Source organism: Myotis nattereri (genome assembly GCF_964212035.1).
Source record: "Myotis nattereri genome assembly, chromosome: 8".
NCBI classification, from domain to species: Eukaryota; Metazoa; Chordata; class Mammalia; order Chiroptera; family Vespertilionidae; genus Myotis; species Myotis nattereri.
In genome coordinates, this window is record NC_138083.1 from 94,568,725 (window position 1) to 94,587,218 (window position 18,494).

The 18,494-nt window shown below is 50.9% G+C and overlaps 1 protein-coding gene and 1 long non-coding RNA gene across 2 annotated transcripts in view; one reads left to right on the top strand and one right to left on the bottom strand.

The window, feature by feature from the left end:
• CABLES1 (Cdk5 and Abl enzyme substrate 1) overlaps positions 1 to 13,301 on the bottom strand; it is a gene marked incomplete at its 5' end in the record, with an annotated part of 78,145 nt that extends 64,844 nt beyond the window's left edge. The window contains one exon of the mRNA XM_081097102.1: positions 12,667 to 13,301. Coding sequence (XP_080953228.1) covers positions 12,667 to 13,301 — 635 coding nt within the window. The remainder of the gene's footprint in view (positions 1 to 12,666) is intronic.
• LOC308523305 lies at positions 12,973 to 16,822 on the top strand. Its single transcript, XR_013996317.1, has 3 exons — positions 12,973 to 13,122; positions 14,464 to 14,541; positions 16,763 to 16,822. It is a non-coding gene; the product is annotated as an uncharacterized lncRNA (long non-coding RNA).
• Positions 16,823 to 18,494: the final 1,672 nt, after the last annotated feature.

Below are 18,494 nucleotides of genomic sequence, written 5' to 3' on the forward strand. Positions count from 1 at the left end.
ATTCAGGTGCCAGCAAAAAGGTGGCCCATGGGATAAGGGAACACTGTTGAGACCAAACCTCAGACTCACAATCAAAAGCCACTTTTTTAAGCCATAGTGGGAAATGGGCAACCCCCTGTTGCCCCCAAGCCCAGGGTCCTGCAACCTGGAGACCCAGGAGGCCACTCCCCAGACAGAGCTGCTCTTGTGTTTCTCCTCCTTCCTCAGGAGAAGGAAACGGGGGACCAGTGACCAGCTGGGGACATGGCGACACAGGCCCACTCCTCCCCTGCTCACAGGAGACCCAAGGCTGATGAAGTGTCACCCAATCCCTTTGCCAGGGTCATAAAAAGAAACTAGAGACTTCCTCCCTCGGGCATCTTCTGCTAATTGCCATTTATGAAGTTCCTGTTTGCAAGGCCTGTAATATGCATTATTTACCCTCATGAAAACAAAAAGGAAATCCTAAAACATCAATCAGCATTCCAAACAGACAAGTGATTTGTTTTCCAACTCATACTCTCGGATCAGCCTGAAGTCTGTCTGAAAGGCAGGCATCTGGGATTAATTTGTGACAATATAAAATCAAATTTGAACTCCTGTGTAAATATCCTATATAATAAAGAGCTAAGCTGTTTCCAAATCTTTGCTATGGTGAATTGTGCTGCTATGAACATAGGGATGCATATATCCTTTCTGATTGGTGTTTCTGGTTTCTTGGGATATATTCCTAGAAGTGGGATCACTGGGTCAAATGGGAGTTCCATTTTTAACTTTTTGAGGAAACTCCATAGTGGCTGCAACAGTCTGCATTCCCACCAGCAGTGCACGAGGGTTCCTTTTTCTCTGCATCCTCTCCAGCACTTGTCGTTTGTTGATTTGTTGATGATAGCCATTCTGACAGGTGTGTGATGGTACCGGATTGTTGTTTTGATTTGCATTTCTTAGCTGATTTGTGAATTTGAGCATGTTTTCATATGTCTCTTGGCCTTTCTTATGTCTTCTTTTGGAAAGTGTCTATATAGGTCCTTTGCCCATTTTTTGATTGGATTGTTTATCTTCCTTTTGTTAAGTTGTATGAGTTCCCTGTAAATGTTGGAGATTAAGCCCTTACCGGTGACAACATTGGCAAATATGTTCTCCCATGCAGTGGGCTTTCTTGTTGTTTTGGTGATGGTTTCTATTGCTGTGCAGAAGCTTTTTATTTTGATGTAGTCCCATTTGTTTATTTTCTCTTTAGTTTCCTTTGAAAACAGCCTAAGTGCCCATCAGCAGATGAATGGATTAGAAAACTGTGGTACATCTACACGATGGAATACTATGCTGCTGTAAAAAGGAAGGAATTCTTACCATTTGCAACAGCATGGATAGAATTGGAGAGCATTATGCTAAGTGAAATAAGCCAGTCAATGAAAGAAAAATACCACATGATCTCACTCATTTATGGATAATAAAGACCATTATAAACTGATGAACAAAAATAGATACAGAGGCAGAGCAGCACGGAACAGACTGTCAAACTACAGCAGGAAGGCCGGGGACCACGTCACAGAACCTCTTACTAGTTATTGCTGTTCCTCTCTTACCGTGCTCACCTCATACATTAAACTTTATCCTAGGTATTCCCATGTAGGAAGAAACATAGTGAAAATAGGACTCAGTACTCATCACGGTTCGGCATCCAGAGGGGCTGGGCATCTGAGACATATCCCCAAGGATAAAGGGGGGAGTATTACACAAAACCACCAAGAAAACTAGAAAGAGATGCGATTGCTGCTGGATATTAAGACTGCACCCGGCCTTATGTGGAAGTAGGGACCCATGCGACCCTGGGTACCTGATCAGTCACGGAAGCCGTGCATTTGGCAAAGGCTTTTGCTTCTCTCTTCAGGAACAAATCTCTACTCTCCACATTCAGTCACTCAGGCTTCCGCAGACACGTGCGCGCTGAACTGGGGACTGTTGGAAAAATATCGTGATCTCACTGAAGGGTGTTTTTTTCTTTAATAAAAGTAAATGATGTATCTTTAACAGAAAATAAATGAGTGAAATCTGATTTGGGTTATTTGAAACGGATATGGTCAACATTTACCTTAATAGATATTATTAGAATTTTTAGGCCCAAAAAGTTGGAAATGAGCATAAAACTTGAGATGATCTCATTAAGTATGAACGGCACCCACGTTGGAAGAAAGAGGAAAACGTCCCCACACACATCCTCATCAGCATGTCATCTATAAGCCGAAGCTCTGCCACCTGGAGCTCTGGAGAGTCAAGGCACAAGTTGGGGAAAAGAAGAATAAAGAAATGAAAGGAAGCAGGGCCACCTTCGGTTCCACAACTCTCCCCTGGGCGGGGTTCTGAAATGCACAGCATCATCCTGCGCCCCAGTCTCCTCCGGCCACAGAGATGGCACCGCTGTCCAACCAGGCCACACACCGAAGGCGTCTCCCTTGACTGCATCTCCCATCCTCCACAGCCAGTCCATCTCCAAGTCCCTCCACTGCCTCCTGGACCTCCCCCCCGCCCCCCCACCCCCCTCTTCACTACACTCTCCCGAGGGCGGCCGCCTCCTGCCGGGACCGTGGCAGTGGACTCTGGCTTCGTTATGCACCTGTTCTCCCACCGCCCGTGGCGCACACCTTTCAAAACAAGCCTCATTCTGACTCCGCCCTTGGGGGCCCCACCAGGCTGAGGACGCAGATCAGAATCCTCAGGTGGCCCTATTTCCCTTCTCCCCTCCTCCCTCGGAGCTGCAGGCACACGGCCCTCCGTCTGCTCCCTCCAGGGCTCCCTTCTCTTTCCCACTGGAAGTCGGCCCAGGCCACTCTGCAGTCTGGCCAGTCCTCCAAGCCCTTGTTCACCCCGAAGACCCAGCTCAAGGGCCGGGTCCAGTGGCCGCCTGCTCCCACGGTAGGCACAGGATCCTGACTGCCCCTGCCGCCCAGCCCAGCTGCCTGGGCTGTCATTCTCCTTCTCTTCTGGGAGTTGGGCTCTGGCCCCCATGATGTTGGAACAACCCAACCACGTGGTTGCTGCACAGCGGTGTGTGAACCTGGCACACAGAAGGGTGTGGGCTGACTGATGCCAGGTGGGCTGGCTCCACTGGGGTCCTGGACAGTCCAACTCAGTCTCTCCAGGGCTCAGAGAGGAGGTGGGGTCAGGTGCAGAGAGACCTGTGAACAGGGAGGGGAAGTGAGGGAAAGGTGAGGCGTAGTCACCAGAGCGACTCAGCCACATGGGCCCCAGGGCCCCCAGGAGCCTCACATCAGGGTGCCCTGCTCAGAAAAGGAGGCTAAGCACAAGGACCACAGGGCGAGGGCCGTGGCTTCTGCAAAGGGAGCGAGCCAAGATGCAGCTTCCAGAATTGTCCGTGGGGACACAGCCCACACGTGCGGCCCATGAGGGCTACAGGGATCCCACACAGGCAGCATCCTGGGTCCGGCGTGGTCTGGATGCGCTGTCACTCATAACCTCGCCGTTCTGCTCGAAGGGTCACCCCTGAATGTGTGAATGCACCTTGTCCTCCCTCCCTGTCCCTAAGGCCTTTATTTTGGCAACGGAAATTGTTAAGACTCCGTGTTACTAGGGCCGAAAGGCACTGCCTAACGGAGGGGGCACTGTCTTCCTGGGCTTCTCTGATTCTTTTGTACTTTACTGAAAATTAACACAATGCAGCCCATTATCTCTCCACTGCAGCACAGCTCCTCCAAAGCAAACAGCTCCCTCCCATGACCCCAGCGACCTTGTCAAGTTTCTCAACTGCTTTTTTTTAATAGTATATACTTTTTTTTTTTTTAAGAGAGAGAGGAAGGGAGAAAGAGAGAAACATCATTGATCAGGTGCCTCTCATATGTACCCTGCCTAGGGATCGACCTGCAACCCAGGTCTGTGCCCTGCACAGGAGTCAATTGAACCCATAACTTCTTGGTGTTTGGGACCATACTCCTACGGAGCCATCTGGCCAGGGCTCAACTGCTTCTTGACAGACAGACAGTGTAGGGCACAAGGCAACTGTGAACAGAATTAGCAGCTACAGTGTTACTGACCAACCCCCATGGCCCAACCTCTGCTGGCACTGCGTGCGATACCCCCAAAGGCAGGGATTATTACTTCCATTTTACAGACGAGGATGCTGAGGCCCAGAGGGATTAAGTGAGTTGCCCAAAAGGTACCACTAAGGGGCAGAAGCTGACTCCCACGCTGGTCCTGAATCTGTTCACTCAACTTCCTGAGGAGGAGGCCAGGCCGCAGGGTGCAGGGAAGGGGGACCTGACACCAAAACTATTATGTGGAGAAAGGTCATTACTGGGGTAATTTTCCACATCTCAGGCCCCAACCCAGGGTTCTGCTGGCCGGCCCAGGGTTATCATGTGGAAATCAGCATCCGGCTTGAAGAGAAGGCTGGCTAGCCAAAACTATAGGACACTATTTCTTTGTATTTTAACATACTGCCCTTGACTGACTTAGCCCACTGTCTGAAATGGATGTGGGCCCAGCATTGTTCTCTTGAGGTTAATATACAAGTGGAAGATTTGGACCAGATGGAGAAAAAAATTTTACAGCACCTAACGGAGTTCTTTGTTTTTCTTAAGTGATACTGCTACGGTAGAGTTTTTTGTTTGTTTTTAAACTCTCAACTTAAAATAACAAATGAACTAACAAAACAAAAAATTCATAGATACGACAACAGAACCGAGGTTACCAGAGGGTAAGGGGGGATGGGGAGGGTGAAATAGGTAAAGGGGTCAAATATACAGTCACGGATGGAAACCAGGCTTTTGGGTGGTGAACATGCAACAGAGCATCCAGATATCAAACTGCAACATTGTACACCTGAAATTTATATGTTAACTGATGTTACCTCAATACAATTTTAATTTAAAGAGACAAACAACCTCTCCAATTACTGTTAGAAAATGTAGGTTTCGAACTCCCAGCGGGGCCGCATGTGGAGACCTAACCACGGATGAGCCACTCAGTTCTGCGTGGTCTCCACTCTCTAATCTATAAACAGCTACCACGTTGCTTTCTTGAAAGGACTTGATGAAATAATATATATGCAAGCATTTTGCAAATTTTTATAAAGCCCCAAACAAGTGTATAGAACTGATATGATCAGATGTTTTTGTGATGGATGAATTGGAGCCCCAATTGCCCACACAATTACCTCGGACATTTGTAATGTCATCTTCCTTCTTCACTGTTCTCTCTCCCAAAGCAAACTTTATTCAAATCAATAAAATGTAACGCTTCATCAAGACTACCTTTCACCATCGGATCAGCCATTTATCCCCTAACATGCCAGGCTTTGTTGTTACTTGTTACCCAAAAAACGACAGACGTTACCTCGCCTCCAGCCCCTCCCATTTCCCCTCCCTCCTAAGATGATCAAAGCAGACAGTTTGCTTTATGTATCAGTGGGTCCGTGAATAAAATGCTTTAAAATAAAACTTGATGTGCAAGGCACATAGAAATCTTTGGCATTCTTGAGTATTTGATTATTCTCTCCTTGAACGGTCTGTCATCTATTTATCATGACATTTACCTTAGAGTTAAGTACACCTCGGAAGCTGGGACAAGACAGGGTCCTTCATACACACACATTATTATAACATTCCAAGTCCTCAACTCCTAGCACTTGCATGTTCCGTTTTAGAAGCTTTTGTCTTTCTGACTAAATGCAGCAATAAACCCCAGACCACATTAATGATAACCCTGTTAAATATAAACTAGTGTGCAGCTATCCAAAATGCTAAGACAAACAAAGAGGGCGGGGGGGGGGGGGGGGACAGGAAACCGACTGATTGGTTTTTGAAAGCCTCCAAGAACATACAAACAAAAATAAAACTACAACATTACACAGTTTTACGGAAGAGTAAGGGCTAATGATTTTATGATTCCTACACGCAGTCTCTTTGAACCCCACAGTGTCTGTGAAAAGTTCGGTTTTAAAATTGCCTGTCAGATGAAACTTGAATGGGTCAGATATTTTTTAGGTGGAACATGGGTAATGGGGAAATTCACAAAACTCTGTGAAGTAACAGATTTTCATAAAAGCGCCTGGTTTTCACCACTCTTCCTCTAGTGACAGCCCCACAAGGGAGAATGGGAGGAAAGAAAAAGCCCTGACTTGTAAAGCTGGCCAAATCTTGTCGCGTAAATATATACTCAGGTCACCACCCAGCTCAGATTCCTCCATCACAGGAGCCAGCGAGAGCACACTACGGGGTCTAGACAAAACCCTCTTAGAAGCCAGAGAAACCAGCTTCAAAGTCTAGCTCTCGATTCCAAGTACCAGGTCTTGGGCAAGTTTGGTAACAAGCCTCAGTCTCCGTAGCTCTGAAATGGGTATAATCCCCAAGGGAGCAGGGGAGCTGCAGTGGTGGCCATGGCTGCCTCCCATGAAATACAAGGAATTTAACACGAAGCAGAGATGTGGGTTTTAGCTGGGGGAGAAGGTATTGGTGGGTCCAAACAGAAGCCGGGAGCACCCAGAAGGCCAGGACAGGGAGGGTGGCTGGAAGGGCCCAGCACCCACCTCCAGGGCAGGGGTCACACACTGGTCCTGTCAGGAGCCAGAGAATGAACAGTGTTAAACTTCTCACCCATGCGGTCTCAGCCGCAGCTCTCAGTGCTGTCCTTGGAGCACAAGGGCAGCCAAAGACAATACAGGAACGAACAGCAGATTTTATTCCCTCACGGCCCCTGGCCACACTGGGCCCACGGTGGGCGCAGCCTGCAGACCCCTGGGCTGTAGGGGAAAGGGTGAAGCTGAGAAGACACGGAGGGTTCAAACCAAGGAAACTCACAGGAAGGAAGTATCGTTATTCCCATTTCATAGATGAGAACCGTCACGAAGTAAGTGACAGCCAGAGCCACAAACAGCTCCTGCGGTGCCAGGCCTGACCCCACTCCACCAGGAAGTACAGCGACAGGCACTGGAGCCCCAGGTGCTTAAGGCAGCAGCCAGGCAGCAGGGAGTAGGTGTGGGGGGAGGGGGAGCAGGCAGGCGCCGGGCAGGAGGTTTCCTAGTCACTGAGGCCTCTGTCCACCCTGGAATGTCCTCTGGGCCCTCTCGCACAGGGCCCTTCCTGAATGACTGAAAGGCAGAAACCACAATCAGGGAGCCCAGGGTGAGGAGAGTCAGCCACAACCAGTTGAACAAGCATTTCTGAGCCCAACTCAGACCACAGCCCAGGGAGCGGAGTGGGGAAGGAAGGGCACAGCCTCCGGTGCCAGATGCCTGGGGCTGGGCCCAGGTCCCACGTGTGGGCTGAGGGACCCTGAGCAAGTCACTTAACCTCTCTGTGCTCTAGGTGAGGGTGATGAAGGTGTGCTACCTAAGGGCTGTTTCATACATGAATCCACTTAATCCCCCTTAGATACTGTGTTAGTTAAAGATACTGTGTCAAGGCACTGAGCCAGCACCTACCCCCAGCGGGGGGAGTGTCCCAGGCCTGGTGGGGGCTTCAGCCAAGCCCTCCCGGGAATAAACGGCCTGTTTAAGTACATCGCCCAACAGGCAGGCCATGCTGCTCGTCCGTAGGACCAGCACAGTGGCACCGCATTCCTGATGGTCACTGTGTTCAATGTGTGTTGAGTGGATGACACAAGACATAACCAGGTTCCAATACCAGGATTTCCTCCACAGCATCCCGGACGGCCCACAGAGCCCAAGTCACCCTCTGCCCCTCTGTGACCTTGATTCCTGCCCCTCGGTGTCGGTAGGGGCTGAAATCTATGTGCACAACCTGCAACAGAGGCGACACCTACAGATCACTTCTGGGATGCGGGGGGTGGACAGGTGGAGGGAATGGGGGGTGGCGAGGACTGACCCCTCCCAGGGCAGTGTGTCCAGCCTGGATGGCTCCTAAAGCGGCCGGTCCAGTTGTGACACCTTCGCTGCCAGATGGAGCTCCGCCAAAGGTGTTTTTTAAAGGCCTCCCTCACACCGAGAGAAACCCGTTCATCACTCATTCGTGCCATGTCCTGTGACTAGAGCTACATGGAACAAAGTTAACACCATGTCTGCATCTGATTCTAAGGTCAGGTTATCCAAACGCCCCCAAGCTAAACACACAAGCCTCCGCAGCAGGACACAGGACTCCGGGCGCTGAAGCCCCAGACCCGGAGAGCCTAAGTGCCCCTCCATCCCAACCCTCTAATCCAGCGGTTCTCAACCTGTGGGTCGCGACCCCTTTGGAGGTCGAACAACCCTTTCACAGGGGTCGCCTAAGACCATCCTGCATATCAGATATTTACATGACGATTCATCACAGTAGCAACATTACAGTTATGAAGTAGCAACGAAAATAATTCAATGGTTGGGTCACAACATGAGGAGCTGTATTTAAAGGGCCAGAAGGTTGAGAACCGCTGCTCTAATCCCACAGGGAGAGGGAAGACAGGTAGGGTGTGAGGCGACAGCCCGGGGTTACCAGCCCCAACAGCCCAGGCCCGGGATCCAGGGCTGCCATGTCTGGTCTGGCACCCTGATCCCATCCCGCCCCCCGGCCTCACCCGCCTCACTCCCCAGTGCACTCGAAAGCCACCTGCCCTTGGCCCTCTCCCTGCCTGACAACTCTCCTTCCGATGGGAAAAAGTCCATCCGGCAGAGCTTCCTGGGCAGCGTGGGCACAGCACAGAGCCAGGCTGCAGCTCTCCCTGCCCTTCCTGAAGGGCAGAGGTCACACTCGGGCCTGCTGCCCTCTCTGGGCACTGGCCAGCAGTAAGCAGGCTTCTGACTTATTTCCCCTTCCGAGCTCACCCACAGCACTGCGGACTTGGTGACTGCCAGGAGGGCAGCGGGTGAACCTGGGCCACTCGCCTGGGTCCTGCAGGGCACAGCCTCTCCGAGCCTTGGGTGAGCTCCTGACCAGGGCCTGACTGGGACGGCAGCTTTGCTTCCATAGTTCATGTTGCTGAAAAAATGACTCAACAGTAACATGGGTCGGCTTCCTGCGGAGGAGCTCAGTCTTTCACTGACCTCTGAACCCCGGAGGGCCAGTGGATCACAGCTGAGCAGAGTGGTAACCTTGCCTGAAGTCACAAAGCCAGGTGGCGAGAGTCAGGGAAACATGTTCAATCCCCTCTCTTCCTCTGGGGGTCGATCCCCTAGTCAGCTCACAGTTTTCTTTTCAGTAGAGACGGAGCAACAGTCACAGCCGAGCCCAGGTTTTGCCCGAGCCGGGCAGCGCACAGAAAGGGAGATCGGAGCTCGAGTCTGCAAAGCAGCGGGTGTGCAGGGAGCCTGGGCCCGGTCCCAGCGCTGAGTAACTGTGGGCAGTGACAGCATCTCTGAGCCCAGGCTCTCTCAGTCCCAGGACAGGAGCACAGCACTGGGAGCCTGTTCTCAACGTGCAACTCAGCTGCATCCCAGGCAACTCCTTAGAAACAGGGATGGAGGTCCCTGCAGACCTGCAGGCCCGAACTTGCCTTCAGGGAGGTCCCCTGTGATTCTAAACACATTTACATCTGAGAAGCTCAGGTGTGTACAGCAGTCATGACATCCCACGGGCCAGTTCTGGGTGATAGATGTTAAGAGCAATTAGCACTTAAAAGAGCCCAAGACACAGACTGAGGCTCTTATGAGGAAACACCCAGAAAAACTGAATAATTTGCTCCAGGTCACACAGTGGCATCAGGATTCAATCCCAAGACTCGGGGCTCTTCTGTACCCATGGCCCCGTCCTATTGAAGTCCTAACTCCCCACAAGGTACCATGCTCACTCAGATGTCCTAAGAAGCAACATCCTCATGTTATTTTAAAAGAATACGCTGGTCACCATGCACCTTTCCTATCAAGGCTCAGACTGTGGGCTTCTGGGTGGCTATCTGCTGCCAGCTGCTGCCTTAGAAAAGACACCTTAAAACACACCTCATAAACTTACACTCCCTTTCACTCATTACACCTTCCCCATGGGGAACCCAAGTGGAGAAACACGACAGGGATTCAAAGAAGAGGCATCTTTTTGACTTCCACTTCCGCCGCCTGGCCTAAGAGCCAACCCCTGTGCAGGCTTCCCAGGCTGGAGTCCAGCCATGGGGCCATGGTTCTGGGTCCCCTAGAAATTACAAGGAAGAATGGCAAGTGGCAGGGAAGCTGGGGGGTCCAAACGCAGAGGCCACACGGGGCCTGTGGAAGAATCCACACACGGTGGCTGTGAGGATTAAATGTGATCAATGTCAAGCTTCCAGCCCCGGGCAAAGCGATTGTGTCATCGTCCCATGGACACATCTGTGCCTGGCCTGGGCACAGGAAATTTCCTGTGTCGTCTTTCAAAGTTCAGAAGTCCAAGCAATAATTGGGATCAGTTTTACAAGTGTCCAGGTGGAAGTAACAAAAAAAGCAAGGCTTTCAAGATTTCAGAGGGGATAATTCTGAAAGCTTATATACCCATTACAAACCAGGTACATGAAATCTCAGGTTCAAAAAAGAGACAGATTTCAGATACACTGAGGCAAGGAGCTCCCCATTTTCTTTTGTAGGGAACCAGCTGGGGATCTTGTTAAAATGCAGAGTTGGTCTCAAGTAATCTCAGTGGAATCGGAGAGTTCACATTTCTGAGAGCTCAAAGAGCCCACACTTTTGAGCAGCAAGGTTTAAATAGCAAGGAACAAGTGCAAGGAGAGCATAATTGGATTTTAAAAAGACATGCCAGGGAACCTCCATGAAGGCGTACAGGGAACCAGCCAGCCTCGCAGGGTTTCTTAAAGGAAGGCACACCAGGAAAGCAAAGGGCATCCTTTCTTCAAGCGCACTTGCAATCTACATCACTTTGTCTGGGCAGGTTAAAGGGCTCTTTAGGGATCATAAAAGCAGCATACTTCTGGCAGCACAGGGAACCAGGCATCCCAGGGAATTTCCACCCCAGCAGCTGTGGTCAGGCTAGCTCTCATGGCCTTCCTTACGTCAAGTTTTGCCCATTTATCTCCTCTCTGTACAATACCTTTGATGCTGTTTCTGTGGATAACTGTAATTTCTTTTAATGTTCACCAAGTTGTCAGTTATAGAAAATCCCTAAGTAGTAAGATGAATGTGATTGTCAGGTAAGGAGGGACCTTACACTGACTAACCATCTTAATGTGTGTGTGGTGGGGAAAGATCACACAGACAAGGGCTTTGCAGTGATAGGATGAGAGAAGAAATTCTAGCTCTTCTTTGGGTCAGAAGTACCAACACACAAGAGCCTCCATAGGCCCTTACAGGACATTCCTGAAGATCAAGCATGAGGTCATCTGATCTCTGGCTGCTCTTCACACAAGAACACATCTGTCTACCAGGAGACACAGGCCTGCCTTGCACACTGGCTTGGAATACCATGGGTGTTTATTGCAATTCCTGTCTTGACCTTCTGGACTAGCTGGGTTTATGCTCAAACTATAGACATTATGAGCCAGTGAGTGATGTCAGGCGGTAACACCCAGCTGCCCAGAGAGAAACTGCTGAGTGTGCACCACTGCCCAGAAGGGAAGGGATTTCCCTCCCACACTCACCCGCTAATGGGAGAGGTGAGTGCTGACAAGAAATGCCAGGCCAGACCGTCCCCTGTGCCCAGACTGGATAATTCATCCGCACAGTCCCAGGCTGCTTCCCTGCTCCTTGCCCCTGCCTGCAGCCCTGCTGTGCTACCCCGAGCAGAGGCAGGACCTCACCCACTGGGAAGAAGGAGACTGGCAAACTTCTGGAGGAGCGCAGCTTGCTCTTCCCCATTTGTCCCCTGGGGGAGGAAGTGCGGTTTTCCAGCAGGCACCTTCTTACTGGCCAGAGCACGCCTGAGCTTCCAGCCCTGTGACAGAAAGGTTCTCCCTCACCTCAGGCCCACCACTTACGAGTTAGGTCCCATCCCAGAGAGCAACCCAGGCCCACAGGAGGTCACACTAACCGAGCCCAGGTGGAGTCCAGGTGGAGTCCGTGCTGTCACTAGCGGCCTGGGGGGCTGGACACTTTCTCGGGAACAGGCCAGCATTCCCAGCCCCTCGGTCCCCTTCCAACCTCCAGTCCACTGCCTGACAGTCTAACTCCCCACTGTCCCCTGAACACATGGTGACAACTCCAGCTACTTCCTGAGCAATAGCAAATGTCCAACATTTCATGTTTTTGCTAAGATGCTCAATACCTGCAGATAACAAGTTAGCAAGTAAAACATGCGTTTAAGCAACTCTAGCAAATTCATCTTGGAATGGAGAAAAGAAACCCAAGCCCTATTTCACCCCTGGCCTGGATCAAGGGAATGTAAGAAGGACTTTACATTTTTTGAGACAAGTAAAAGGAAAACGCCAAGTCTTCCTGAGACACAGGAACACTTGAGCGCAGGCAGGAATTTCTCAGGAGGGATTCACATGCGCCCCTGAGCTGCCAGCGGACCCACTGCTCCACTGTGCGCCCCGCCAAGTCTCCCCGGCTGGAGAGAGCGTATCTCCGGGTCCGGGTCCGGAGGTTGGCGCCGCTTTTTAATGGGCTCTCGCAACTCCTAACTCTGCACCCACTGCGTGGCCATGGTGCTTCTGCTCTGCGGGCTGCGCACACTCGTGTGAACACACGCCGGGGGACTCTCCCACCTTCGCGTGCCCCGTGGTCTGGAATGAGGGCCAGAAGCCCAGGGAACAGGGGAAGGACCGTGTTCCGCGGCGCGGAGCCGGCGGGAGGGGCGCGGGGAGCGTGCGCGAGCCCCGGACACTCACCGGGACCTCTGCAGCTGCTCCAGGGCGCCGGCGCCGCAGACCGGGCCCTCCAGGGCGCAGAGGGTCTGCGAGGTCTGCCTGGCGAAGGCGATGGGCAGGATCCCCGGAGAGAACGAGCCGAGACGGCCCCGGCTGCCGCTGCCGCTCCCGGGGGTCGCGGGGCCCAGGAAGGCAGCCGCGGGCCCCTGCGCGCCGGCGAAGGCGTCGTCCTCCTCCAGTTCCTCCGGCCCGTCGGGCGGCGGCGCGCAGGCGGCGAGGCCGGGCAGCGCGGCGTGGCCGCCGGGGGCCGGGGGCGGCGGCGGCGGGGAGGGCTGGGGGAAGCAGGGCCCCGGTCCGGCCTCCGGCAACGCCGTGCCCGCCGCGGCGAGCGGGCTGAGCCGGGTCCTCGCGCCGCGGTCCTCGCTGCCGCCGCCCTCCTCGTCCTGCAGCGGCGGCCGCCCGTCCAGCGAGATGCTGGTGAGGAAGGAGAGGGCAGCCCGGCGGCGCCGCGGGTCCACGCGCGGCTTCCTGGGCTCCGGCGGCTGGGCCGGCGCGGCGGCGGCGGGCGGGGGCTGGGGCTGCGGCGGCGGCGCTCCGCTGGTGCCCGAGGCGTCGGTGCTGCAGGCGGCGGGGCCGGGGGTGGCGGCCGCCGCCATGGTGTCCAAAGGCGGCGATATTTCCGCGGCGCCCAGTGCTAAGCGGCGGGCGCGAGCGCCGGCGGCCCGGGCTGGGCAGGGTGCGGGGCGCGGGCGGCGTGCGCGGCGGACCGGCCCCCCCGCGGGCGGGCCATGGTGGCCCCTCGGCGTCCGAGCGGGGACGCCGCCGCCCCGGCCCACGCGCGGCTCCCCGGCTCCTCGGCTCCCTGGCTGCTGGCTGCCGGCCCGCGGGCCCCGGTCGGCCGGTCGGTCCCGCCGCTCCCTGCCCCCGCGCTCTCCGGCCGCGGGCCCGGTGTCCGTATTTATAGGGGCGCGCGCCCCACGCTCGCGCTCCGAGCGCTCTTTGCACTAACGGTGTCACGTGTGGGCACGGAACCGGGAGGAAAACAAAGCCGCGGAGCCGGGCGGCGAGGCCGCGGGAGGAGGAGAAGGAGGAAGAGGAGGAAGAGAAAGTGGAGCGGGTGGGGGGCGGGGATCCGCCGGGCGGTCCAGGTTCGCGCTTCCCAGGGAGAGAGTCGGTGGTTCCCGGGACTCGCGGGAACCAGGGAAGGAGGCGAGGGCACTTCCTGGGCGCGCGCATTCGGGGGGCTAGGGGTGCGAGCAGAGCCCCTCCGTCGCGGCGTGAGGAGGTGGCCCTGGGAGTTGGACAGTTATTCGGAGCAGTGTCTAGATTTGGCCCTTGAACTTTTTAACTGGACCCTGCGCTGCCCTTGGGCCCAGAGAAGTAAGTCGTTATAATAGTTACAGGGGCAGGTCCACAGCCTCTTGCACGGACTGTCCCACCTTGAAGCTGTAGCTAAACACCATGGAGGCTGAGCTGGTTCACGCTCAGGCGGAGGATGCAGCCCCTGAGATGAGCACCCGCCTGAGGCGCCGGAGTCCGGGCGCGGGGACAGCCTTCCTGTGGCCGGACTGACTGACACGACCCACCGGAGGGGGCTGTCACTTTTCATCTCTTAGCAAAGGCCAACCTGAGTTTTCACTTTGGCCCTGAAATGTGCTTCGTTTTCTATGAAGTCAGAGGCGGACTACGATGGCCTCCCACACCTTCCCCCTTTTGAGGCTTATGATCCCTTTTCTTCTTATATAAACTGGGACCAGTATGTATTTTCTGTCATTCATTTGATAACACCCATTTTGCACCTTCCCTGTCTTCTCTAAGTATGGGTTCCTGCCCGGAGTTGCAGCTCTGGATCTGGGAAGAATCCTTGAGTGCAGTACCCCAGCCCCACCCCAACAAGTAAGTGCCTGCCCTGTGGGGGGAGGGGGAGGAGGGAGGAGGACGCGGGGGAGGGGGTGGCAGAGCTGTGTGGAGGGAGCGGGTCTCCCTCGGGTGACTTGCAGCTTCACACTCAGTTAAGCTCTGCGGCATCTAAGAAACCTCTCTACACGTTTCTGAGGGAGAAGCAATGTGTTTGAGATCAACGGATTAATTTAACTAAAGGTTTAACTCTAGCCCTGGGGCTAATGGGTAACTGCATGGAAATTCCACTCCATGCCCAGTTGAGGGGAGTAAGCTGAGTAACGGAGAGTAAATACACCCTGTCCAGAGATGTGCCGCCAGCCTGGAGGACGAGATATGGGGGAGTTTCAGGTGACATTTGCTCAGGACAAACATGGCACGTGGCCATGTACACGAACAATTGCTCATATTTTATTTTATGCCATTTTTAGGCTTTTTGTAAGCGGGAAGCCTGGTGTCTATTTATAGCAGCCTTACAGCAGCTAAGCCAAAGCTTAAGGACCAGCTGTGTGAAATTTCATTAGGATTTTAATTACTTTGTTTAACTACCTACCTAGAAACTTCCAAGCTGCTTTATTACAATTAACTTACTTTCCATGACCACTGGCCCGTTTGTGCTGGCAGGCAATGTTCACGAATGGCACCAACTGGGCACATGTAAAAGAAAACCTATTTTTTAAATTATGACAGTGATACATTTTCATTGCAGAACATTTAGAGAATAAGATGAGCAAAGTAGAAAAAAGGCATCACTTACAATCTCATTTCCAATGAAAATAACTGTTAAACTTTTGATTTTTGTGTTGTGTGGGGGTTTTTAAAATTTGTCTTTATTGTTGAAAGTATTATAGATGTCCTCCTTTCCCCCCATTAGCCACTTTTAGCCCACCTCCACCCCTACCCTATGTCCTGTGTGGTTTTTTAACCAGAAGCAAACGCAGGCTGTTTGTGTCTTGTGATTTTTAGCTTGCTGTGTTGTGATCATCTTTCCATGTAGAATATTCTTCTACAGCATAATTCGAATGACTGCATGATGTTCAATTTGACAGAGAGAGTATATCATTAAACCTGTGCCACACATTAAACATTTAGGTTGTTTCCACTTTTGCTGTTATAGAGTGGCGATGACATCCTTTGTTTTTCTAAACCTTGCTGCCACTCAGTATTGGTTTCTTAGGTTACATAATTTCTGGGGCAAGCGGCACGTCATGTTGAAGGCTTTCCACCTAAAAAAGTTCCAATCTGATTTCCCATCCTTTTGCCAGCATTGGGCATTAACATTTTTTTCAGAAATATTCATTTCTTTGCTCATTTGATACAACTCTGCCTATTTTTAAAATATATTTTATTGCTTTTTTTACAGAGAGTAAGGGAGAGGGATAGAGAGTTAGAAACATCGATGAGAGAGAAACATTGATCAGCTGCCTCCTGCACACCCCCTATTGGGGATGTGCCCACAACCAAGGCACATGGCCTTGACTGGAATCGAACCCGGGACCCTTCAGTCCACAGGCCAACGCTCTGTCCACTGAGCCAAACCGGTTAGGGCTAACTCTGCCTATTTTAAATGCCAAATGTGCAAACTAATTTAAAATATTTATTAAATCATCAAATAAGAATCAATATCTACTTTACCTCCACACTGCTCATGTGATCCTCTTATAGGGATACTGCAGGTATGGTTTACTGTTCACCTACTGTGTGCCAGCCACAGAATATTTCTAATCCCATGACCACCCTGTAGATGGGGTGCATTACATCAATAGTTTACAGAGGAGGCTCAGAAAAATTAAATAATTTCCCCAGGGTAACATAGTTCTTAAAGTGATTGGGCCAGTAAGACCCAAACATGTTCTAGCGCTCTCTGCTGGTGAGGATGTTTTATGGGAGGAGGCCAACTCCAGATTTAATCTTATATTTGTAGTAGTGGCCCAGTGCATGAATTTGTGCATATTGAAAGGAAATTAATTAGAAGAAATATTTTAATATTGCTATTCACCCTTTCTCTATAATAGAAGTGTCAACCAAATTCACAATCAACAATGACAGATGGAAACACACGTGTGCAGTTGGCCCCATAGAGAGCTTTATATGTATCGCGCATGCGCGAGTCAACTTAGACTTTTATAGATATAGAATAAACTTGCTTAACTAGACCTGCTTTCTGATGTAGCTAAATTTTTTCCAGCCCCGTGATGCGCCCCAACTTCTCTTTCAGGTAATTGTCAGCAACACAGCAGTAAATATCAACACAAAGCAGATTATTATTGTAGATCACACAGGGAGAACAAAGGATCAAATATTTAACTGCAGCCGTGTTTGACTATATTCTGCGCAGTGAGAAAACCTGACGTCATTTTCAAGGTCCACCATTTCTTACTTCTTTTCAGTCGGGTCAAGTTTCTAAGCTTTATAAATCTCTGTTTTCTGGCTAATGAAAAGAAAATAGGATTCCACCAAGTCTCCTATGTACCTATTCCAGGACTTCTGTGAGGATTAAACAAGATGAGGCACGGGAAAATGCTTCATAGACATTTGATTAAAGTGAACATGTTTTTACCTGGCTATAAAGCTAGTCATGTCCCTGGGCTGAAGAAACTCCAAGGAGGCTGGTCGTCACTAGGGAGAGGAAGCCATGCGTTGCTACTTGATGTCATTACCCGGACTGACAGTTAGCATATTAGCCTTTTATATGTATAGGTTTCAGCATCAACTATAATGGAAATAATAGAAGCATTAGAGCAAGAGGATTTGGGTGTCAAAAAAAACTCTTAACCTCTCCACACCAGTTTCCTCTGTGGGTTATTCTGAGGTACAAATGAGACTGAACAAGAAGCATTTAAAAGCCTTAAAGTACTTTTAAAAAAATGTATTTTGTTATTTAAACCATCCTAATCTGCTTACTGTATGAATTATTCCAAATTTATTTATTTTTCACCTAGTTACTGATCAACTCTGGGCAACTTCCATGGCATATCGCCACCTTGCCACAAAAGGGATAAAAAGAAGAGTGACCTTTAGCCCTGGTGCCCTGGACAGTGAAAATAGTGGAAAACAGAAGCTCGGGTCACATTTAAATAAAAATGCAAGGCTGACTCAGATTAAGTGAGCAATCTATAAATGTTAGCAAAATGTGAAAAAAGGGAGCTCTTTATTGGAGGTAAGGCCTAAGGGGAAGAGCTGACCTGGGCAATAAAAAAGGGAAGGAGGGCCCACTTCTGGGAGAGAAAATTCTACAAATTCCTCCTGGGTTGCAGGCCCAGGAGACTAGACCTTAAAATGTAATTCCTTTTGATCAACCAAGGTTTTTATTTCCAATTACTTTCATATTGCCCCTTCGAAGCACCCATTCTGAAAACTTTTTTTTGCATGCATGAAATGTTTTGATGGACATATATAAGGGTTAATTTTATTTTATTTATTTTATTTTATTTCTTTTAAATTTTTTTAAATATATATTTTATTGATTTTTTACAGAGAGGAAGGGAGAGAGATAGAGAGTTAGAAACATCAATGAGAGAGAAACATCGATCAGCTTCCTCCTGCACATCTCCCACTGGGGATGTGCCCGCAACCCAGGTACATGCCCTTGACCGGAATCGAACCCGGGACCTTTCAGTCCACAGGCCGATGCTCTATCCACTGAGCCAAACCCGTTTCGGCAAGGGTTAATTTTAAAAAGAAAAAAAAAGAACCTGCAAGTAATGGCTGACTCTTAAAAACAAACAAACATAGCAGACTGTGAAGACTGAAATTAGTTTAGGTGTGACTGGATATCACTCCTAACAGAAGCCATCTGACAGTGGAAAACAAGAGGCTGTGGTTTTGAGCTCTGGGGGCCCCATGTTGGCCCCCGCTGCATGCATAGACTTCAGATGAAGGTGCCGTTAGACTCTGCACTAATAGGCTGACCTAGAGGGCTCAGTCTCCAGTATAAAAAGCATTGTTTT